The 25,177-nt window shown below is 39.9% G+C and overlaps 1 protein-coding gene across 7 annotated transcripts in view; it reads right to left on the minus strand.

Moving 5' to 3' along the window:
- The window catches only part of vav2 (vav 2 guanine nucleotide exchange factor), a 188,248-nt gene extending 164,217 nt beyond the window's left edge, over positions 1–24,031 (minus strand). For 4 of the 7 annotated variants that reach the window (XM_039615025.1, XM_039615023.1, XM_039615024.1 and 1 more), the window contains exon 1: positions 22,713–24,030. In XM_039615025.1, the coding sequence (XP_039470959.1) occupies positions 22,713–22,916 (204 nt within the window). In that variant the 5' untranslated portion in view covers positions 22,917–24,030. Of the gene's footprint in view, positions 1–22,712 lie in introns of all 7 variants that reach the window. The other 3 variants (XM_039615027.1, XM_039615026.1, XM_031739005.2) reach the window with 2 other exon arrangements.
- Positions 24,032–25,177: the final 1,146 nt, after the last annotated feature.

The raw sequence follows: 25,177 nt of genomic DNA on the forward strand, positions 1-25,177 counted from the left end.
TACATGTATTTATTTATTTTAAATAAGAAAAACATCCCATAAGGCAGCGGTCCCCAACCCCCGGGCCTCGGACCGGTACCGGTCCGTGAGTCGTTTGGTACCGGGCCGCGAGAGTTGAGGTTCAGGTGTGAAATGTATGGTTTTCAGGGTTTTTATCGGTTTTCAGCGTTATTTTGTTATTGTTTTTATCGTTAACTCGGTTTTCCTGGGTCTTTTCACGTGTGTTATGAATAAATCTTCTTTTTTTCGGTACCGGCACTAGTTTTATTTTGTTGTATTCATCCGCGACACCTCATTGCCGGTCCGTGAAAATATTGTCGGGCATAAACCGGTCCGTGGCGCAAAAAAGGTTGGGGACCGCTGCCATAAGGTATAGAGTATATAGAGTTTCCATAATGCATAATCCCGACAACATTCTGTTTTCCCCTTACAATAAATAAATATATATTCTGAATAAAAAGCAATACTTTGACTACACTTTCTGATGGGTTTCATTTATAAAGCACTACTGCTGAAGCTTTCAAACATCTGCCATTTACTCCTATACACACGCTAACCTTGGCAGAACTGGTTTCAGTTGCCGTGCACCCTTCAATGGAAAGACTTCCTTCCACTTAGAGAGCTATATTCCCCTTTGAGATCTAATCTAATCTAATGATTTGTGTACCCCGTTTATTATTTATCCTTTTTTGTCTGTTAATTGGGTTCTTGTGAACATTTCTTGCTCTTAGGTCTCCCTTGGAAAAGAGTCTTAATGAGACTAATTGATTAAACAAAGATTAACCTAAATGAATGACCACTGCGGCATTCACTGAAGCGGTCCTCTACCCCACTTAGGTTCGTTATAAATTTGGCAGGTTAAAAACCCATCATCATCTACATTTTCCCCCCTCACAGATACATTTCTTTGACACCTTCTGTTCACAGTTCCACTTGTCTGCCAGACACAGAGTTTCACACCCCAAGTTTGAGTTAAAAAAATGGTCATGTTACACAGCAGGGGGGGCGCTGTGTAGCTTCTTTGAAGCCCTGAAAATGAGAGAAAGTAAGCACATTCAATTTGTTTTAATGTTTTTTGAGATCATCGTGCATTTCCAGACTTTAAAAAAAAGTTATCAACACTGACCTTCTGAATGCCCTTAAAAAGCTATTTGCCGTCAGTTTATCTCATGATTAGATTAGTGTGAAATCGAGATTTTTGTGTGAGGTAGGATTTATACCACATTAACATACACTTGTCAGCCAGTAAGAATGACTATTTTTTATGCTAATGTCACAACAAACAAGCAATAAACACTTTAGCTGTCAAGAACTGAAAAACCCAAGAAACCTTCTGAGTAGTTATTAAAAATGACACTTTCCTAACTGCAGACTATTCAACAACAAGTGAGCCTCAGACAGCTGTAATGACAGTTGTGATTCTTGCTATGTGCAAGCCAGTAACTGACCCAGTGATCCTTGGTAGCTGAATAATTTAGGGAGCATATGCTGCAGTGAAGAGTAAAGGCATGCAGCAAAAAGATTTTTCTAGGACGTTTTACCTTAATCAACAGTTTTGGGGACACAGATGTGTAAAACACAGCAGTGTGACTATCTCTGAACTTGTTAGCTAAGTTTGAAGTTTCTTTACCCTGGGCCATTGCAATAGAATGTGCTCCTAAAACCACATTAAGCCAAAATAGCCAATTAATCAAGTATATCGTTAAAAGTCAGTATAAAACCCAATGGCAGGAAATCCTGTGTTCCCCATCACATTATGTTGTCTAGCAAGGCATCCTATTGTTTTTCTCATTACTGCGCTCTCATATGCCCCGAGGCATTAGGAACCTGGCATTAAGTAGATGAGAAAATGGAAATGTCTTCTTTTATTCTGGTAGTTTGATTGCACTTCTGAAAAGAAAAGTTCTGTGCAGAATCCCGTTTGTCCTCAGATCCTTGTGAAATCTTAATGAAGCACTTCAAGTTTTCAGTGGCTGTAGTGTTTATGTTCCTGCTTCTCTCACTCTCTTTGTTTTTGCTTCATATCTCCACAAGACGCAAAGCAGAGCAGGTAATAATTGCTGTTGTCTCATAACCTTGATAAAAGTACACCTGCCACAAACAGCTCTGTGAAGAGCTGATTTGCTGCACTTCTGCATTTTTCATAGCTGCCATAAAAGGACACTCGTTTTGAAGCTTTATCATTTCTAATGGTGACTAAATAGCCAGTAATACTGCTGTCTGGATGCAGGCAATTTGCATTCAAGCCAGTAAATGTACAATACAAATCTTGCAACATGCGTATAAAGAATGACTGCCGTATTGAAAGTGGATCCTCAATTTATTATTTTTTGTTATCTGCCCATCAACTAAGAACTATAAATTTAGAGTTTTATGCGGTACTTTTAGATCTGAAAACTGTACATTTGGGAACACTTGTAAATATTTGAATATTCTCTCAGATCCCCTTAACCAGGGGTAATGTACAAGTACTCAACTTAAATATTTCAGTAGTCGTTCCTTTGCTGGCCAGTGATGGGAGCCAGGCCTCCTTTAATTAATGGAGGAGGAAGCACAGATGACAGGACTGTCAGCAGGGGTGCAAGAGGCTGGAGGCCTCTAACATTCAGCTGTCTGGTTTTATGAAGTTCCTCACAGAGGAAGTTTCCTTTGTCACCCTGAAAACCTTTACCCCCACTTATTGGCTCTTCTGGCAGTCTCAGAAATGTGGGGTGACAGGCAAACATCACCTTCATCCAAACCTCCTCGGGGACTAGCTAACACATTTACAGTGTCTCACATGTACTGACACCTTTGAGCACGTAGGTGCTTAAAGAAACAGAGATACAAAAATACATTTGATTATTGAAATGGAGACGATTAAATAAAACCTTTTTTTTTTTACTCATAGTTAATCCTTTTCACATTCATATTTTAGTTTTATCTGAGGCCAGGAATATCAGCAGGCTTTTGGTGTCAAATCTGCAACTTTTGTAGTCAGTGCATTGTGTGGGAGCCATGCACAATCTGATGGTGGTGCTACAGCACACGGCAGTGGATCACCAAAGTCAATAGCGTCCATCCTCGGGGAAATATAAATCTTTGTACAAAATTTCCTGGCAATTCATCTTAAAGTTCTTTAGATATTTCAGTCTGGACCAAAAAGGTGGACCAGCTGACTAGCAGATAGTGCCATCCATCAAACCAGCCGCTAGCATGGCTAGAGGTTCTCACTAATAAAAGCTTCTACTGGGCTGTCCTCAAATGTGACTCCAACATCAATAGTCTCAATATTCTTGCCAGCATTCAACCTTTGAGCGACAAACTGAAAAAAAGTGCAACACGACTCATAAACACAACATAGTATTATTTAAATGGAACTGTCTGCGGCACAAGGTGGTTAAAACCACACACATAACAGGATTTCCAGCGGATAATAGCAATATTTACATGACCAAAATACTGAGACATGTAAACCAGCAGACTCTTATGGAAATTAGCTCAAGTCACACCACACATAGTGTGCTTTGGAATTGTAAATGCCATAATTAAATAATATTAATCTAATCAACCTTATTATTTATGAAAACCAGCCCCTGTATGCATGCTGAAAATAAATTACATGTTTAAATAACATGTTTTAGCTCAGTGGTGTACTATTTTGTTTACTACTACCCAACAAAGCCATGACTGACAGCCTGAAGCCCTAAGCAGATTTTTAGTTATCAATCAAAGCTGGGGTTTAACAATGCTGTTTTCTCAAAGGTTGCCTCTATGATTACACAAATTAAATTCCAGCAGGAGAAAAATACATCAGTTCTGCCAGTCAAACAGCCAATCAGCAGTGCCATTCAGTCGTCTGGTTAAAAGTAAGCTCATTTAAGCCAGCGAGCCCTATAATGATCTCCCAATAGTGTCATCACTCGTGCTGACATTTAAAGACAATTAAATACCTGCTTCTAAATCCAATACGCTGTTTAGATTAAGTGGGAGCACACTTCTAACAAGGCAGAACTTGGCTATAAACTCTGTTGTCCTTCCCTCTCAACGATACTATAGAACAGTATGTGTATAATGTGCATGCACATCACACTAATTGGTATTCCACGAATAGCGGCCAAAGTAATTTGGAAAATGATTTGGAATAATAAACCTAATATTTAATTTTGTACCCACTTAAATCTTTTATTTCCTCCCGACATAAAATGGAACAAAGATAACCCCAGAGAATGGGGTGTAGATCAACATGTATAACGAAAAGGAGGTTTATGTGGCAAAGATGAATGCCATCAGGCAGTGTCGTTTATTATCTCAGAAGCCTGTCTGAAGGTTGCGGTCAGGGAAAATGCTATCTGCTACCACCCCCATATTCCACTGTCAAGGGCAAGTCATTTTGGAAAAACAACTGAAGAATGAGAAAGAGGAAGGAGCAATTCCAGAGGCAAAGAGGAACAGGTCAAACTCCACATACATTTAGCCTTAACTAAGTCAAGTGCAATCCTCAAACACATTTTATAATAAAGTCTACAGCCTTGGCAAGGAAGGTGTTCCAAGGTAGGGACAATAGAAGGTTTCAGGAAATTTGTCTTGTTGCACAAGCCTTTTCATTCAGTTAATGAATACATGATGGAGCACACAAGGGAGGCAAAGACCCAGACCAATGTGAATGCAATGAGCTAGAATGTCTAAAACGTGGTGGTTAAAGTTTAACCCTGGTTAAAAATAAATAATTTTTTAACGTTAAAAATCCCAGAGGACGATGCTCACTAACCTTTTGTTGCTCATTATACTTTTGTAAGAGTAAAACTCAGCAACATTTAGATTTGGGATCAGGTGAAGAACATGTAGATGTTTAGTTACGTTGTAGTTATCTGGATCTTATAAACAGAATTAGGCCCTTTTGAATAACCAAGAGTTAGAATTTAAGTTAGATACAGCTTTGCCTATAACTGTGTAATCGGCGCAATTAAACAGTGTCAAGTTCATCCCAGATGGATTATGTACAAAGTGAACAGTACACTGACAATATTTGTTAAAGGATAGGCTATAATAAAGTCTGCAAAATGTCTGCTCCAGTAGAGTTTTTGGTATCAGTTAAGACCAAGTTATCAAATACCTTCTTTGCCAAAAACTGCCAAAGGCCAAACTATTCTCTAAAACTCAGCTTTAATACAAATACTCCAACAGGTTACCAACAAACCAACAAATTAATAAAAATTAGCATTTCCAATAGCTTAAGAAACCTTGTCAAATGTCTAAAGAATTGCCATTCTATAGAGGACTCTGAATTCAGGCTGCTTTTCTTTAGACATTTGAGATTTTAGTTGATCACACATCAACACTGCAACAATAACGCTAGCTTCATAGACTCACACATCTTCTTCAACCAAGCAAATCTCAACTAAGAGCAAAGACCACAAGCACCAGACTGCTGACACCATATGAACTATGATAATTATTGGCATGATGTATGCTCAATAACTCAGGTAAGGAAATCTCATAGCGTTTCTCTTACTGGAAAATGCCATGTCCCGATAAACTGATTTCTGGTACAACAATTATTCTACCCAGTATCAGAATATACAATTTTTTGTAAGTATGTATTTTTAAATGTTGGCCTTGGCCACGATTACCATAACAGCTACTCTTTACCGCTACACCACCCACATCCCTCAATAAAGCAGACATGGTAAATAATTTACATGAGTTTGGGGAACTGTATCCCCAGCATCCAACCACTGTCTTGACATGGCAGTCACAAACATGAACAGGAAAGAGCAGAAACAGAAACAGACACAGCTGAATGAACAGGCAAATATTAAAGTCTTATAAAAGCAGAAGTTTGTCCACCTTATTCCACAGCTCTAATTCTGGCTATAGCACCTGCACTGCACACTCACATAAGACCAGTGATGTAGAAAACCTCCTTGTGGCATGAGTGCAGTTTTTTTAATGATAGAACTACAGGACAGAAAAATTAGGGATTTTTCTTTTAAGATAACTGGAAGCTTACAAAATAAAAGCTTGAGATTTAAAAATGAGTGTGAAAACACCTTAAAGGCTGGTGACTCCTCTGGAAATAGATTTGGAGGATACGATGATGGAAATTTAAAGAGGAAAATAACACCTTTTGCCCCAGTCAGAGAAAGAAAATTATACATTTTGCACAACACTCAACAGCTGAAAACACCCACATATTCTTCTCAGAAATGAGCAAAGTTATGATAAGAATGCAACACTTGCACAGGGTTTGGTAGGATAACAGCACAGTGTCCAGACTCCGAGTGCGCAATCTGAGCCAAGCATTGTTGGACTCAGCCAAGGTGGGAATGGGTGCGTTCTGAACTCTCTGTTCTCCGTCCAGATGTTTCTTGTTGTCTGGCTAACTTAGGGGGGAAAAGGGAGGGAATTATTCAGCTCTTTCTCTCACTCACTTTCTAAGCCATCAAGTGCTTATGCTAAGTAGAAAGTGGGAAGTGGTGCATGTCCTCAGAAAAGGAAAGACAAAAAAAGAAAAATGGAGAAACAGATAAAGACAGATAAATCAACCGTGTCACTGCCAATAGCATTTCACAGCCATGCACACTTTTTGTTTGACTGGGGGGTTTTCTGAAGCAATTTGGTTATCATTCTGTATTCCTAACAAAAGGAACACATTTTAGTGTTACTTTCATTTGAAACAATTATACTGAGGTTTTTGAAAATTTGGTTTATCCTGTTTTGTTGTATAGTCTTGAAAACGACCACGTTTAACTTATAGGAGCATTATCCTTTCTGTCATAAATTATTAAAAGCATGGTGGTTCTACCTGCAAAACACTTCCAGAGCAAATCTAACATGTGTGCCTCCTAAAATAGGATCCTGCAGGCAAAACCAGTGGACGAGGCATTAACTAGGATGTGTTCAGCAAAACACAGAGGCTCAAAGAGAGTAATAACATTTTGGACACAGCGGTAGATGACCCTGTAATGCCAAACCCATAATAACATACAACACATAGGAGGCACCCATAATAATCAAGTGCAAATAAGCTCATTGCCTCAAACAATTGACTCTGATAAACAACAACATAAGTTCCAGTTCAGAAGAACCCTTTAAATCACTGATGTGTAATCTTCAGTGCAAAATTCAACCTAATGTTAGCCAACAATTGTATTTATAACATTAGTTTAAAAAGACACAAAACAAGCACAATTTAAGGTTCATTGCTTTTAAACACTATGGTCCATGGTTCCCTGATTCCCCGTTTTAGCCCTGTGATGATTGGCAACAAGTTCAGGATGTACTCCAACTTATGCCCAGGATAGCTTGATTGGTTTAATCCTCCACAACCGAGAACTGGATAAGTGGATGGATGATAAACAATCCAATCCAATCAGGGTTCATATGAATATGATCTGGGTGTCATTTCCAAAGATAAGATGATATCAGAGTATTAATCAATGTCTGTATCAATAACTGACTTCAGCTAACAACCTGGTTAAGTTCATTGGCTTCTGATTTATAGATGTTAACAAAGGAAAGAAGGGAATCAGTACTAATCAGTGTCTTACTGACTACAGGTATAATTACAATGAAAGATAATTTCACAAACAAACATTGAGAATTTGGTTTTGCTTAGTACAAAACCAAATTAGTACAAAGACATTTTTAAGAAAAGCTACTGACAACTAAGGCACCACCACAGTGTAGTTAACACAAGTCTTTGTCTGCTAATGGAGGGTAAGTTGACCAGATGAGCAGTATACATCAGTGCGATGGATACGCTCAATTTGACAAGAGAAAGCCACTGAAAAGGTTCCTCTCAATCTGATTCTCTCTAACTCTGCATTTCTTGTCCCTTTGTTTTCCCCAGCAGCTTCCGCCATTAATTCCAAATTGTTTAGCCTTCCATCTTCACACTCTGCTGCTTTCATTATGCTAACACCAAACTGGTGGCAGCTTTAATGTTTTCTCTCACCTCTTTAGATGGGATTGAGGACGCTCACCTCCCTTTCTTGCAACTGGCACTTATGAGAAATTGTTTTTTAGATATATCATCAATCAAAGGACGATAGGATGACATGTCTGTGTTGCAAAAGCCACAGATATAGTTGATTTTGTTTGAAAGACAGAAGGAGAATCAGTCTCTTTTTTCACCAGCTAAACCATACAGTATGGCTACACTTGCGAGAGTGATGATAAATGCAAAAAGAAGTGTGACTTTCAGAAAGCAAAAAAGTAGACATTAAATAAAAAGGCTGGAAACTATAAAACATTATTTCATCATGTTATGCAATGACTAACCATAACCAAAGCACAGCCCCAGAAGTCTTATTTTGCAGAAGTTTGAATTGCACAAATGCACCACAAATGTCAGTCTGACACAAAATGCATTATCTGCATTAAAGAAAACAACATGCGACTGGGGACTAAATATAAATACAAGTAATAAAAAACAGCTCTGAGGAATTTATGTCAATGTCGCAACACCTTACAGTCCAACTGTATTCTGTCTCCTTTGGGCCTCGTGTGTTAGTTCCCCTCCCTAAAGCCTCTCTCATCTTTCCTGCATTTCCGAAAATGCTATAAATCCCGCAAGATAACTTCCAGGGCAAATCAAAAACTATGGATCAGGTTTTCCTGGCCTTTGTTAAATGTGACAATTACGGTTTCATTTGTATGCAAGGCAGCAGCCCAGTTGTGATACATTAATGTGAAAAAAAGAAAAAGACTGAAGAATTTTAGCGTCTCCAAAGGCTGGTTTAAAATGTCCAGAATACAAATGAATGTCTGCTAAAGACAGACATGTTTTACTTTTGCTCTCTCTTTTCCTCTGACCAGTGGTTGAACAGTCCAACCTCCAACTGCACAACCTGTTTTAGTCCCTTCTGACAAGACTGCCTGTCCTTGAGCATAAGACTGGAGGCGTTCTCTTCCTGCGTGATATTATTAGATTTGTCTCTTTAAGCTTGTAATCACCTATCTGACTAATTTCATGTGTGGGAAACTGGACCAAATCCAATAACAAATTTTAATCCGCAGGCCCAGGCTCACACAGTGCAGTTAATTGGCGATGTGTTCATTAGTGCTAAAAAGACCAGTTGATTAGTAGGACAAAAAGATAATATGTAATATCATGGTTATTCCTTATTTTAATCAAGAAAACTGCAAATACTTTGTGAGTACGACTTCATATATACAAAAAATGAATCTTCATTATTGTATAAAGAAAATGGGAGGGGCATTTTATACTTCAGGCTAGGGCTGCACGATTTTGCATAAAATGAGAATCACGATTTTTTTGCTTAGAATTGAGATCACGATTCTCTCACGATTTTCTTTTCCAATATAAATATTTATTGCACTTATTAACTGCACATCAACTTCGTAACAGTTGAAACTGAACATAAAAACAATAAATAAACATAAAAACAATAAATGCCTCACATTTTGTCGTTGCCGCAAAATGTTGTACTGCTTGAAATTCCGTCTCTACCGTTGCTTGATACTGCGTGTATCAAGCAGGTAGTGCAACAATAGAAAAATAGTTGCGGGAGGGCACTGTGTAGCGTTTGTCGAGGGCAGGGGTCAGCAACCTTTTACACCCAAAGAGCCATTTGGACGCAATTTCCACGCAAAAGACAACTCTGGGAGCCGCAAATACTTTTTGACATCTAAAATGAACATAACACTGTATATATTGTTTTTTTTTACCTTTATGCTTTGTGTGAACAACTAAGGTGTGTTGCTTAAATGCATGAAGTGCTACAGAGAAAATTACATTTTATTTATGTAATTAACACATTTTGAACTTTGCAAAATTCTGCCTAAGTATGTATTTTACCTGGTTAATATCTGTGGCGGGGCGTGGACTGCAGTGCCGCTCAAAAACGATCAAAAACTAATAGAAATGATTTTATATTTATATTTCAATATCACAATAATCTTCCAATTTAGAACTACAAGTTAAAAAAGAACTAACATAAATAAAATAGACTTTAGCTAATTACTTACAAAAAATTATTTATTTCTCCAAACCACGCGGAGCAGTAGAAGGACTAAGACAGGTTGCCGACCCCTAGTCTAGGGTGTTGATCATTTTCCTAAATCCCTCGTTTTGCACAGTGTTGATGGGAGCCATATCTTTGGTCAGGTGATAAGTAACAGCCTCCGTAATTTCTTTGTGCCTGCAGGAGTTCGACGTGTATAGGGAAGCGCTGTATAAGGTCTCCGTTATTGATGTTTGGGTGGTTGACCGGGACGGATTTTCTCCTGTCACTTCCTCGTCATCCCTGACGTGTTCTCCGTTGTTTTTTCCTGCCAATTTGAGCATCACGCGGCACAGATTCTGTATCACGTGGTATAAGGCTCCGCCCTTGTCATTTGTTGAGCAGGAAGAGTGAGCGCTTGTTTTAATGCAGATTACGTCCCGGATCAAAATGCGATACAATCGTCGTCTTTTTTTTTTTTTTTTTTTTTTTTTTAAATCGTTGTCATTTGGAAATGAGATCGCACATAAGTATGAATCGAGATCGCGATTTTCTAACGATTAATCGTGCAGCCCTACTTCAGGCTTATGAGTACTAACATAAAAGTGATACATAAGGGACTAAGCACTTAATTAAAAAGCAAATCAATTCACTAATCAATCAAGCACAACCCTAACAGAAAAACTGTATGTTCAGCTGATCCTGATAGATAAAAATAAAACTGCGTTTTTGAGAGATTATAATTGCAAAGCTGAAATTATGAGTCACGAAGCCATGCAACAGGAAATGATCACTTCCACGCTCTACAGCCCACAACACACTGTTCCACTTTGTTTGCATGATTAACAAGAGACTCAGCCGTGGAGAAGATCAATAAGTTTTATGGGACCGTGTCTAACATTGTAACCCTACCTTTGTGCCCTTCCTGTTCCAGAGCTAATTATGTGATATGATCAATACACATCACTAATGGGATATTGGCGCTTCTTGTGGCGATTTCTGTGGCAAAGGCCTGAAAAAAATCCATAGCCAGTGCAACATTTAAACACCTCTCCTCTGTTTAGCTGCCACCCAGTGATGGTGTGAGGTGGTAATGAGATGTGTGCCCAAAGCAGGAAGTGGAAAGCAGTGCATGTCCTCAGAAAAAATCCCCAGCATGAAACAGAGCAGGTCTACCTCACAGTAACTCAGATAAGATTTCTGGCAATGGTTCTGCTCTGACAGCAGCTCAACATGCAGCAGGCTAATGACACCAGCTGACAAAGCAATACAAAAGAGATGTTGCGTCTTATATTTCAGTATGCAGTGTGATAAACTCATACAGCATAATGAGACATGTAAAATATCATATATTACAAGTTTTTATTACCATTCTTTTCCATATGGTAAGACAGACGCCACCAGATTAACAACTAAAGACTTGATAAAAAAAAAAAAAAAAAAGATCTTCAGTGTCCGGGTTTCATAAGAAGAACTCCAGGGGAGAAATTCAGATATTCAGCCATCTGGCTAACCACTACAGAGGCAGAACTATGGCCTCCTCTTTCTCATTTCTCTGTGGAGTGATGGCGCCCAGCAGAGCATGGCTGGCTCCGAAAAGATTCAGGCGCCATTCCACTGCATGCCCGTGTTAATCACCCCCAACAACCACCATGCAGATGGAGCCTCTTTGGAAATCAGACGGTGACCATAAGGCTGCATGATCTCTTTGTCCATCTCTAGTGGAATGGCAAAACTGGCAATGTGTTGTCTGGGAGGATCTGGCTTCTCAAAGTGAAATGCATCCCTAAAGGTTAGTTAGGTAAGATAATTAGAGAGGATGCCAACAGAATAATTCCTGTCACCATAGGATTCGCTTTCAGACAGAAGGATTTAAGGTAATTTTACTGTCAGTTATAAAAATGCTCTCAACTCTTGGGACTGAAATGCTCTTGACAAGAATTGCGGTAATCTGCCTCTACATGACATCACTTGAGTTCTCCCACTCAGTCAAAGATTAGGTCAACTCGGAGTTCCCCACATAAACGTTGCACTCACAATTCAGACTAAAAGCATTCCCCGAGGAACCCAAAAGAAAGGGAAAAGAGGCATATCATTGTTCCACATTGTTTAGGTGGAGCAGTTTTTAACTGTGCATGATAAAAAACTTAGCAGAAGACTGGCTGACTCATGCTCAAGCAACTACAGAATACCAAATGTCGGAGGTGAAGCATATCATTGCAGTGCAGTGCTATGAAAGTTTATTACTTTGCATCATGAAGCATTTGGTATCGTTTCAACTACTACAGCAAGCTAACAAGGTGGGTTTAAACCATTCTTACCATACCTTCCATGCGGATCCCAAATGAGCTAATCAAAAGGCAAGGAAACTACATTCAAACAGTCAAGAAAAAGATTTATTACAATCCATATCACACGATACGATAAAGCACTGAATTCTAACTTGTAAAAAGCAGACCTCTGCATTACCGGTTTTCTCTGGCTATGTAAAAAGATAACCCTTTTATAGCCCTATGCTGAAGCATATTAAACAACCATGAGATGCTAATATAGAATTGAAATAAAAATCCTCCCATTTCCTATCCACCCACAACACTTCATTTGCCTGTTTGTTAGTCGTGTGATCAATCAAACTGAGCTGCGAGATTAACACATGGTCACATCCCTATAACACACCTATTCTGGTGATTTTAGGACTTTGAAATCAAATACGCAGCCCCTGATATTTCTGCAGCAGCCTTTCCACTTGAATTGTCACACACACATTGCCCGCATTCAAAAAAGCTGAGTGCTCACAGTTTGCATTTGGATGCATACCATTTCAGCCCTTATAGTTCGGGGGAAGGGGTAATGCTGTGTATCAGTGAAGGACTAAAACTGGACTCTATAGAACAAAATTCTTAATTGAATTTATAACTATAATTACATAGTACCGAATAATACCGAATCATGTGCAGTATTTCATCTTTGTGAAGTCCCACCGTATTGTGGTGCAGTGGTTTAAGTGTTGCAGTTATTCCAGGAGCTTTGTTGTGGAGGGTAATTTGCCCCTGGTAGGGTCTTCCTAGGGTAATTGGACCACTGGTGAAGAGCTAGATGGAGAGTGATCCCTATGATAACCTAAAGATCAAGTGACCAATTTACCCTGCCAGATCAGGTATACCAGGTCCCATCCTGGGTTACTAGTCACAGGGTCTGCTCTTCTGTGTCCCCACCAACCACAGGATGAGCTTTAGGGGTTTGGTGTCTTGGGAGTTCTGGTACCAGTTTGCTATACAAAGACTGGCCTGTGTTCCACTTTGGAGTTCCCCAGGTGAAAAGCAGTGGGCAGGATTGGGTATATTTGTAATCCCCCCTCAGTTTGGTGCCTGTATTTCAGGGTTTTCCCCAATGAATGAGAGGACCCCTCCCAACAACTTCAGAGCGCATTTACACTCAATGACAGTTCAGAGTGCACAGCCTTCTTGGAGTCACTGGGATAAGGTGTTGAGGTTCCACCTGCGGACTCTGGTGGCCCTACTCTGTTTCCCTACTGGGGGTCTTTAACATTCACATAGGCAATGACCGACTGACCTGGAAGGGTGTGATTGAGAGGAACAGCCTGCCAGAGTGCTGCTCCAGGCAGTGGAATTTAAGAGTTTGGTGGCATTACTCAAAAGTGAGCGAGTGAGGGGAGAGTGGATTGCAAGACTGACAAACAAATTGGTGTAATCTGTTGTTGTAAAGAGGGAGCTCAGCATAAACCCCAAGCTGTCAATTTACCTATGGACCTATGTTCCTACCCTTTCTACCAAGGGCACAACCTCTAGGTAGTTACTGGAAGAAAGAGATCACATATACAATGATGGCTACGATGGCTAGGCTCTCCCTTAGCGATAGGGTGAGTAGCATGGCCATTCAGAAGGAACTCAGAGTAAAACCACTACTCCTCCACTTCAAAAGGAGACAGGTGGTATGAAGACATGACTAGGGTGCCTCTTAGACACCTCCTGGGTGAGGTGTTTTGGGCATGTCCTGCTGGGAGGAGGCAATGAGGCAAACCTAGGACATGCTGGAAAGATTATCTCTTCGATGGCTTGGAAAGCCAGCCCTAGATGAGCTGGAATAGGTAGACCCAAACACAGATAAGCGACAGAAAAAGATGGATAGATGGATGGATAATATTTATTTATGGTTAAGCCATACTTAACTCTAGATTTAAATATTTTAATGTCAGTTTATTCCCTGGAGTGACTTTTAAATGTTTGTATTGTTCTGTAAGTGGCTTCATTACCACATTCTATTATAGCTGTGATTTCAGTTAAACACACTACTTGCAGATGTGCCAAGCAGCAACTGCATAAGCAGTAGGCCCATACACTTACAATGTGTATACATGTGACCATTCATTTGCACCTAATGAATATTGACTTCAACTACTATGGCATTTATTCATCTGCTGAATAATGTAAGTACTTAACCGTTTTCCTATTTATGGCTCTCCTATGCTGCTATGCATCATTTCTCACGCAGCACTGCAAGTTGTATGCTTTTACTGCCTCATAATAATTTATTTATGAGTGTCTATAACATACAGTGAGATGTTATCCAATTAATGACTGTGAAGAAAAGCTCACCTTATGTGTTCCTTTTGTATGACTGTTCCTTTAGCTTTAAGCTATGTTTCAGAAAAATAATAAAGAATCTCACAAAGAAAAAAAACATAATTGAGTTTTTTTTCCATCTGTGTCCAGTACTGTGCAAATGTCTTGAGTCACCTCTCATTGCTTCATATTCTGCCTCCAAGAAGCCAGTCTTTCTTGCATTTTTTAACTGGTCTTGATCAATAGTTCTCCAGGCTTTCTGGAGGTTTTCCAAAGTTTGTCTCTGCACACTGGCTGCTATTTCACTTAAATCAATCCAATCTTTGTACCTGACCATTTTCAGATACTTTCGTTATTTGTAAATCCACTAAACACTGACCTTTGTATTCACTCAATCATAACAACAGCACCTAAAACGAGCGACAAGGGTTGTAGTTTCAAAGTAAACTATTTTCTTGTACCTCAGTTGCTCCATTCATTTGCTAAATGTCACGCATTGTTTAAGTCAGCCCTGTAAGAATCCCTTTTGGGCCATTAGTAATATTCAGTTGCTTTTGTTTGTACAGCTGACGCATGGATTAACTTTAAGGCAATACATCTTTGCTAGCTCAGAAGAAATTGTCCCAACTTGAAAAGGAACAGCTGGGCTGAAGCAAAATTTTAAATGGTCTCCATTTGTTTTTAAATTTGTTGCTTCTGTTTCCAAGTGAATGCCTGCTTTACAGAACAGCAGCCCAGGGAAATACTCAACAATAAAAACTTCTTTTGCTGAGAATGAGGGATAATCCTAGCATGCACAAATGTACCGTTGTATTGCTGTCCACTCTGCTATATTGCCTGAAATATATAATACTTTCAGAAGTATTGTCATAGTTTTAAACAACATTTCTATAGTTCTAATATCACCGTTGTTAAACCACAGGTGGTGCAATATTACTAAAACAACATGGTCGTGACCACACGAGTTCAACCGCCACATATATGAAGAAGAATTACACTTGCAAACGAAGAAAAACGTCCTATAACTGATTCCATTCTTAATCTGACTTCAGGTTGATAAAATGCCCACATTTGTTAAGCTCCTCACACAATGACTCCTTTATCAAATCTTTCATTCACATTATCTCTGACACTACAGGCACTGGCAAGGGAAAAAAATGACCCATAGACAACACTGTTCTGAACAAATGTAGACAACTGGCTTAAATGTTTCAGTGTTAATGAAATATTTGTGGGAGTGATAGTCTTGATAACTCGAAGGATGATTACTCAGCCAGCAATACTATTCTGTGACCCTTAGGTAATCTGTTCACATAATTAAAAACAAGAATGACTGTAATTATTTTCTTTGTTTTGTTTTTATATCCTGCAGCTGCAGCACAAGATTACCTGACAGTCAAAGGAAAAAAAACCAAAACAAGTCAGGTTAACGTATATCAAAGAGAAGCAACAACTGTTAGTAAAATGCTTTACAGCTTGTCAGTGTGGCACCAATTTGGGCTGGTTTAAGTTGGGACGTTAGCTACCACTGTGTCTGTGTCATTCTTATCAGATAACTAGATATTGTAACTTCTTTTTTTTAACTAAAACAACAAGTACACTGGAATCTGTATCTAGTTTTGTGACAGGTTGAGACTAAGCCACTTCCAGTCCCTCCAGGAAATAAATAAAAAAACAAATACTATTTATAGGTCAGTCCTGCAAATGTCAGCGCTCAACCCACACAGACGTTAAAATTTTGAGGGGATTTTTGTGACCTCAGGAGTAAGATTACCTTACACAAAGGTTAGAATACACTGGCCCAGACCCATTCTCTCCTTGTCAATCCCATTAGCTTCCAGCGGCACAGTCTCAGCTGTTCAACCCAAGACATATCCCTAATGAGTTCCATTAGCAGTATTACCTGCATCCGGCGAGCGCTGAGGTCATGGGGTCAACAGTAGACCTAACACTGAGATTAAATTACTCCAGAGGGAGAAAAGGGTGGGTGGGTAGGTGTCTACAGTGGTTACTACCCCCCTACCCACTCTGGCCATAAACAGAGATTTCAGAGTAGAAAGTGCACTGACATTTAACATGCTGTTTGGTTCATACACTCCCGTTGATCTCATTTTTAACCACGCAGATCGGAAACAGGGCAATAAGTCTTGTAAGTTTGACCTACAGTGAACAATGAATGTATACTGTAATCACATGACTGATGAAGACAAAATGAAGCAGGATTTGATTAGGGATTTCAATGCAGCTGTCCAGGTTTTGCCATGTCACAGAGAAGGAGCACAGAAAAAGAATGACGGATGCAAAAATGAATGAAGAAAAAGATAAGCAACAAACAGAATTGCACAGGAAGTACCACAATAACAACACCCTAGTCTGATGTACTACAACCGCTTCTATAGCCTTTTACCACTTTTCCTGCCTCATTAAACAGGTATAAAGCAGAAGAATGCAGATATTTTTAGCAAACATTTTTTTGGTACCCATTGTAGTCTTACAGATTAAGCTACATGTGCAAATTTCAGCACTAAGGAAAGGCTCTTAAAAATAGACATAAGCAACAAATTAGCTTACATATTTTGGATCTCATTCAGATAGCTTTATGTGAATTTCGCATGGTTTCCCCTGTTTTGGCCCAGAGCACTTAAAAAAGAGATACTTAATCTAAAGTGCACCACTTCCTGGTTACAGGAAAGAAAACAAGAAAAAAAACCCATCTTGTCTGAAGCTGAAGATCTGACTGCAAAGTCCTGTGTGCAGAAAATAACTGTTTAACACAGCATAGAAGCTGTTTTTTCTCAATGAAAGGTGGCTTTGAATCCTCTTATTTGTGTGAAATTTCACTGGCCGGCTTCAGTCTGTGAGCCCCTAAAAAAAAAAAATAAAAGGATGTCTTTATACCACAAACCTCTTGTTGTTTACCCCGAGTCTACCTAGTTAGCATCAAACAGCATCTAGAAAAAGACAGCATACAGCTACTGAAGAAAGTTCACAAAGCTAGCCACATACTTTCCAAAGAGCTGGTAGAGACAAAAGAGGACCTACAAGGTGAATGAAAATACAGTTTGTCAAGTGGCAAGAAAAACAACTTCAAATAAATGCCAGGCAACTAACACGTTGTCCACATCAGCTGTTATCGCTGTGTCTTTATTATTTGTAGTTATTTCTAATCCTAGCAGCAAAAACATTTCAGTCAATTTTCTATAGTGTGATTTTTAGAACCGGATGAATGATGCATAACACCAATGTCATGGAAATCCAGGTTTGCAGGAATGGCAGAATTTTTAAAAAAGAATTCAGATCTGATCCGGTTACTTTCCATCAGCAGCCAATATTTCTGGTGGGAGTTGGACAAAGAGGAAGAACCTCAATTATGTTGAGTGGAAGCAGCAGGCTCTGTGTGGGATCTGGAGCCCTGCGGAGTACTGAGAAACTTCAGTGCAGCTCTGCAGGCTCCCCAGCTTCAATACTGATTGAGTCTGAACACAGGTACTGTAACATACTTACAAACATAATAAACAAGTGCACGGTCACACAAGGAAACAAAAGCACAGCAAACACACACACACACACACACACACACACACACACACACTATATATCCACCTGCTCATCCCATAGGCATTCACAACTAACACAAAACAAAAGAAAATAAGAAGTGAAGAGAGAACTGCAGAACACTCAAAAGGCTCAGTCTCGTCTTTCAGACACCGCCTGAGGCATTGGATTCTGAATAAGTACACTTTGAGCTCTGAAGCATCTACAGACACCAGCGCTCATTAGCCACCCGTTTACAACCTTGAGGTAAAGGCAAACAAATGCTGAAAAACACAATTAGGAATTCATTTGACCACATACATGAAGGTCAGTTTCACAGCTTCCTTTCAAGAACTACTCCACCTCCTCTCCTGTCCACAAAGGGGAAGAAAGAGAAAATCAAACAATGTTAAATCCCCTTTGGTCATGCTCTCTTTTGGTATGTAACTCTATAATTACAAATCTGATAACAGAAATATTAATGAGGTTAGTGCCATGATGTTTAACGACGTACACTAGGAATCAAAATGGACAGTGACAAATTAGTTTCGCAGTGTGTAGTTGGTCCTATATGTTAGCAATTAAGTTATCACAAGTGCTCCGTTTTTGTTTTAGCAAAACAGTAGGCTGGGAGAAAAGAGGCCTTTGTCCAGTTTTTGCCAGCTTATTGTGAACACCATCAAAAATATACAGCAATATAGCAAGTGATTTTATTACTGAGAGGTTTTTTTAAGTTATCTATAATGTTTAAGTTGTAAAGCTCATCCTGTTGCCTATTACCAGAATATATAATTAAGAATTACACAGAATTCGTAGATCTGTGAGTTGAAGATGAAAGCTGGCAAGGCCCTCATATTGTTTTGTTCATTACCAATACAAAAAAAGCAGATATTGAATTTTCCGCTGTATAAAAACAGACGAAATACTGAAAGCTTTCTGGTTTGCAGTTAAAGTAGTATCAACCGGTGCCATTTCAGCATGCTCAAAGGATCCAGGCTTACATACACCGCTCTGTCAAGAGCAAAAGATGGAATTTGCGGAAGCGCAATCTAGAAACCAGTGGCTACTGTCTGACACACAGCCATGAGCTGGCATCCCATGTGCCTTACTGTGAAAAACTCTTGAGCCACCCCGTCTTTCTTTATATTTTGCTTCCAAGGACTCAGACTTTCTTCTAATTTTATAGCTGTCTTGAGCAATAGCGCTCCAGGATTTCTGAAGGTCTTTTAAAGTTTATCCTCGAACATTGGCTGCTTTTTCATCCATTTTCAGCCCAGCCTTTGTACCTAACTATTTTCATAGGAATGTGTTTTTGTTTGTTAAGCCACTCAGTCGCTGAATGATGAATGAATAAAATAAACATAAAAAGGTACGTAACACAAGGGGTGAAACAGTGTTGTGCCTACAAGCTAGCAAAAAAACAAAAAACACAATGTGAAATTTTATCTTTGGTATTTTGCTATTAGCAACCTGTTGCAAAAACACATCATTTGTTCCCACTTCTTTAGTTGAATTTATGAAAAATGCCAAAGATAATGGGTTTGATGTCATTTTTGCACCAATAAGGTGACTCCCCAAGAGCTATTCGCTGAAAACCTGGCACATCTTAGCGTGCAGTGTGGCCTTAAACAAAAATTGAGGAACCTAGGCAAAAGATGAAGAGGATAAAAGATCAAGTATCTACAGCAGATAAGGTCTGAAAGTTACTGCCTTAAGAAACTGAAAACAAAATCCATCAAAGACACAGGACCTGAGAAATACATCTGCCCCTTTGATTGATCCAGTGTTCATCATCAGAAACGGTTTCAATGGAAGAATCGATGTCAAGAAACTAGTCTTTAAAAAGGGAAGCAGGGAAAAAAAAGCCTGAAGTAAGCCAATTTCTTTACTGGAATAATAAAATAAAATCAGTGGCAACAGGTCTCTGTTTTTGCCTTATATACTTCACAGGTTTCAACACATCACTGCACCTGTTTCCCATTTTACTAGCAAAATATGTAAGACATGAGGGGTGGCTCAAGACTTTTGCAGAGCACTGTACGAGTGGGTCAAATGAAACACACGTTCAGGAAATGTCAAAATGTTCATCTTAAGACCATGAAAGCATCATCAAGTCATAACATACAAGGTAGAAAAGCACACTGAGTGGAATTTCAATTGCAAATTCATTAACTGTGGACATGCCGTGTTTTGAGAAAAAAATATGTGTTTCTACCAGGAATTCTCTTTGAGGTCTGCAGAATGCACAAAAGCACCAAGACCACAAACTGGGATCAATGCCAAACTTGAAAAGCATTATTGTGATTAGGCTCTGTTAGCAGTAGAAGTAATGGGTCAATAGAAAAAGGAGAAACACATACTTTGTGTCTTTATGTTCTTCTTTCGCCATAAACCACCATTACGATGCATCGACTCTACACCTACTACCATGTGTTGAGGACGTCATAACTAAATGTTAGAAACTAGTTATATTCACAGCCAAAACTCAATTTCAAACCGATCAATCACCGTGTAAGTTTATCCACTGGATACAAGAGAAATTTTGTACCGAGCAAACAATATAATTGCTCTGCTTCATCTCCTCTTCATTTGGTTAAGCCGCTAACTGTGTGTTCTCGGTTTTAAAGCACGTGAGCTTTGACCTTTTCCTTATCATAAATCACATACTACTGTTCTGCTGCCAGGATTTTGTTTAACCCAATTTGTCACCGAGGACACCACTTCCACCCTCACTGCAGATTCACTCAGTGGTACTGGGAGCTCGGGATTAGTGGGCGGATCAAAGCATGCCATCCAAGTCTCTCTCTCTCGCCCTTGTAATCACTGAACCCAGTAGCTTCTGGAGGTGATAAGTTAAGGCCGCTGTTGGTTACCAGGCAAATAGAGGGGGACGGATAGCGATGCCACTAGCATTTACTTTCATTGATTAATATGTAATTCTTTCTTCTGTTAAGTGTTTATTGTCTGAAATGGAAGACAAATAGCTTAAAATGTCCACCACAAGGCGCAGAATCTTACATGACATTCTTTTTTTGTTCAACAGTTACAAATGATCCCATTTGATAAGCGGGAAACACAGACAGAAGTGGCATTTTTGCTCCGTTTGAAATATCTTCCACACTTGCAAATGAATTCCTCGTCGATCTGGCTAACCAATTTATCTTTTCCTGAATTAATCAAGGACAAAGAAAGGAGTGTTTACTAGAAAACGGCACCCAACACAGACAGAGCAAAAAAAGCAGACAGACAGACAGTAGACCCACACACACATTCACACATTATTATGACAGAAAGAGGTCACAGAAGGTGTGCCAAGCATATCAGACAAATTTGCTGTCAGTGAGGAATCGCTTCCTAACACAGCTATTAAAGCCCGCAGGTATGACAATAAGAATAATTGAAATATGTCACAGTGCCAGTGCCAAGACTTCTTCACCATGTGCAGCGGAGGCTGTGTGGTATTTCAGTGCAGACATCAGGGTGAATAAAAGTCAATAGACATGTTTGCCACAGAGCACTTCTACTCCACCACTGTGGTCATGTAAACTTCCTGTGGCACCCGACACTTCCTCTTATTGGCTTTGGAAACATGAATGAGCTGAAGTGCAGAGGGAGCTTTACAGAAGCAGAGGCATGCAATAGCTACAGTTCAAAACCTCTAATCTCATTGCCATGAAGTCTTGGGTTTCGTTTGAGTTTAATTACATACACACAGGGATACTTCTCTTTGAGTCGCTTCCAGTTTGCCGTTTCCCTTCAACTTGAGACAGGTAAAAATTTAAAAGCAAATAGTTCAGCATCCTTTTAAAACTGCTACCGCCAGATAAATGGTGTATACTAAATCATCAAGCATGGAAGAGCATCACTCTAACGTTCCATAGCTTTTACTTTATTTGGTGTCCTCGATTTTCTCTTCCATAAGAAGCTTATTATCTTTGCTCACCTCCACACAGAGTTAGACTGTCTAGATAACACTCAATTAGCACCCTTGGAAGTGAATGTGAAGATGCTCTAGCTGCCAACTGCATGTCAATTTCAGGGGGCTGATACTTGCATGACCAGAAATAAAATACTGGGTAGATAAATATTTAACCTTTTGTGGGGAAAAAAAAATGAAATGAACTGAATTCACTTTTAAGTGCTCCTGGAACAGCTGCACCAGCAGAACAGCTCATCATCAACCTTGAGGGCTATATCAGCACATGGATGCAGGTGTGACACTTCCAGAATAAGGTGTTGGTGGGCATAATTGCATTCTTTTCTCCACCTAGGAAAAACTAAAGGAACCTTGCATGTTTTAACACATAGAGCCCCCCACAGTATGTGTTTAACTGCTGTATTATCACAGATACACTGATAGAATTTTTTTTTTTTTACTGAGCCAAGGAATGGGCTTGTTGTGACAGGAAGGTTTCTGGTTAAAATCTCTAGATCAGCTGGGGAAATCCAGGCAGAGAAATGTGGTACAAAAAAAGCTTTCCAAACAATCAAGGCAAATCATGGAACATCTCAGTGGGCAGTGTCTACCCAGGGAATCCCAGGGTGTGGATGTGTAGCAGCGTAGTGCATATAAAAGTTTGCCCGGGGGGGGTGTAAATCAAAGCCATCATTTGGTCGTGTAAAATGTATACCGAGGCGGACTCACCTGTGACATCTGGGGTCTGAAATTGATCTCCTTCAGGTCCACTGATCCCGGGGAGAGATTGTGCAACATCTGGCACAACAACACCCCATCACGCAGGGCCTGTGCCAAGTCGAAGACGGCCGAGGAGGGCCACACAACCCGGTGGTTCGGGGGCAGGACCTTGCAGTCTATCAACCACCGTCCACATTGTCTCCACTCCTCCATATCTTGCTCCGAAGTCTCTCCTCGCAAAATAACCTAGTTCTCGAACTGGCTCAGTGCGAGCAGAAAAGCGTTGTTTCACGGCGCACGAGCAGGCACTATGGTTGATTTCCCACCGGCTCCGGGTGTCTTGATCATTCACTGTGTACGCAAATCAGGCAATTTCACAACTTTGTATTATTCGCAGTAGGTCAGCGCACTATATCCCCATGTCCAGGCGCATGTCAGCTCCCCTGTCTCCTCAACGTGAAGGCTCGAAAATGACTAAAATAACAACAGGGATCCACTTCGGCACACAGCGACGATGTAAGCAGAAAACGGAGACGTGCTACGTGAATTTTCTCCTCTTCATTCTTAAAAAGTTTCTTACTCAACACATACAATCCAAAAGGCGTAAAAGGTTTACAGCAGAGACAAACAAACCACCTGGATGCAGCAGTTTGTCATGTATCGACTTCACTAGTGTTTCACATTTCAGTGAACCAAACACCACGGGCTGCTGTGCAATGTGGGAAAAGCGGCTTTTCAAGTCTCTGTAGACGATGAATAAAAGCACGGAGTCACCAATCGCATTTGCATTTATCGTTTCCTCAGTACTCTAAGCGTCAAAAACAAGGACTTCCACTCAGTCACAAAAGCGAAAGATAAAGAGAAAGGGATAACAGACCAGACTCTCTACAACCCTTGGTTCAATCTCTTTTCACAACAGTCTAAACGTCGCTCTCCAGCAGCGGAAACATGTCCAGTCTGGGAAACAAAAAAAGGGGGGAATCTGTGTTTACATGTATCCTGTAAATGCAACTTCGCTTCGCGCCTTTACGCACGCCCAAAAACAGCGTTATCAGTGTGTCCAGCTTAGCTTTTCTCTGATTTTTGCCTCCCTTCCGCTCACGTCCTTGCTCTCACGTCTCCCTCTCCGTGTTTCCCTCTCGGACAGAGATGTTTAGAGATCCCAGCTGCCGATCGTAGCTGCTCAAATTTGAAAGGAGACCAGGCTTCAGGCTCGGTATTGGTCCAAGAGTTTGAACTTGCCCCTATGTGCTGATTAAGACACGTAAAGTTAAAAGTCGGGTAGTTTGCTTTAGCAGCTCTACTCTTAAAAGAATTTGGGTTTCAGGGAGTATTTTTAAACTAAGCGTTAGGATGCGCCCTCTGATGGGTGAAGCGCACACTGCAAGGGCCATTGGCATAAAGGGGATTTTTAAAAAACTAACACACACACACACACATCTATATAGATATAGATATATTCTTATGTTTGCTGTGCGATCTATTTATTTATTCTGAATGCTTCTGGACTTGTTATTTCCAGTGCAGGAATTTCACTGTGCACGAAATGACATGCCAAATCTCTTTTAGGTTTATACCTGGTAGTTGTACTGTAAGTCGAGAGTCTTGAGCAGATCACTAGTAACCTACAGGTTTGAATTTTCAGTCACTGTTCAGATGTTGACATCCTTAATTTCTGAACACCATACATTTTTTTTTATTATTTCTGATCCATCACGAGAGTAAGAATGAAAAGCAACTTGACTAATGCTATAACTTTTAATTTGTTCTAATCCAAATCTAGCTGCTTTATGTTTGAGTCTTACCATCTGAACACTTTTATTCTTTATAACAGTAACACAGTTAGTGCCCACACAGAGGTGGATTCTTTCCAAAAACTCTTTGTCTCTCTGAAAAGACTTCTTACAAATATTCCATTAGTTAAAGTGTTACAGTTGGAGTAAAAGTAACATGAGAATAATGATTTTCACTTAAACAAAATGTATTGTCACTAAATGTCTCACACTGCAGTTTGTATATAAGTAAAGTCCGTTTGGAGCTTATTCTCATGCTGCTGGGCCGATTATTCAATACAGTCCTTCAACACAAGTACACAATAATAATACATCCATCTGCGTTTGGGTCAGGGTAGCAAGAATTTAAGCAGAGAAGCCCACAGCTCCCTCTCTCTGGCCACCTTCCTGAGTTCATACTGGGGGAACATAGTAGGGTCCCCAAGCCAGCTGAGAGATATGAGTCTGCCATGGAGCCTTCTCCTGGTAGGACATGCCCAAAACACCTCACCCAGGAGACATCCTAGCAGTTCCCACATGTTTCCAGCATCTTGGTCAAATGCCGGAACCACATCAACTGTCTCCTTTATTGTCAGGAACAATTTGCCCATCGTAGGGTCTTCTAAGACAGAGTAGTCTAGGGTGAGGGGGCAGACTAAGAGTGATCCAGAAAACTGTTTTTACAAGATGAAAACAAAGGGA

Source organism: Oreochromis aureus, linkage group 7 (genome assembly GCF_013358895.1).
Source record: "Oreochromis aureus strain Israel breed Guangdong linkage group 7, ZZ_aureus, whole genome shotgun sequence".
In the NCBI taxonomy this organism is placed as follows: Eukaryota; Metazoa; Chordata; class Actinopteri; order Cichliformes; family Cichlidae; genus Oreochromis; species Oreochromis aureus.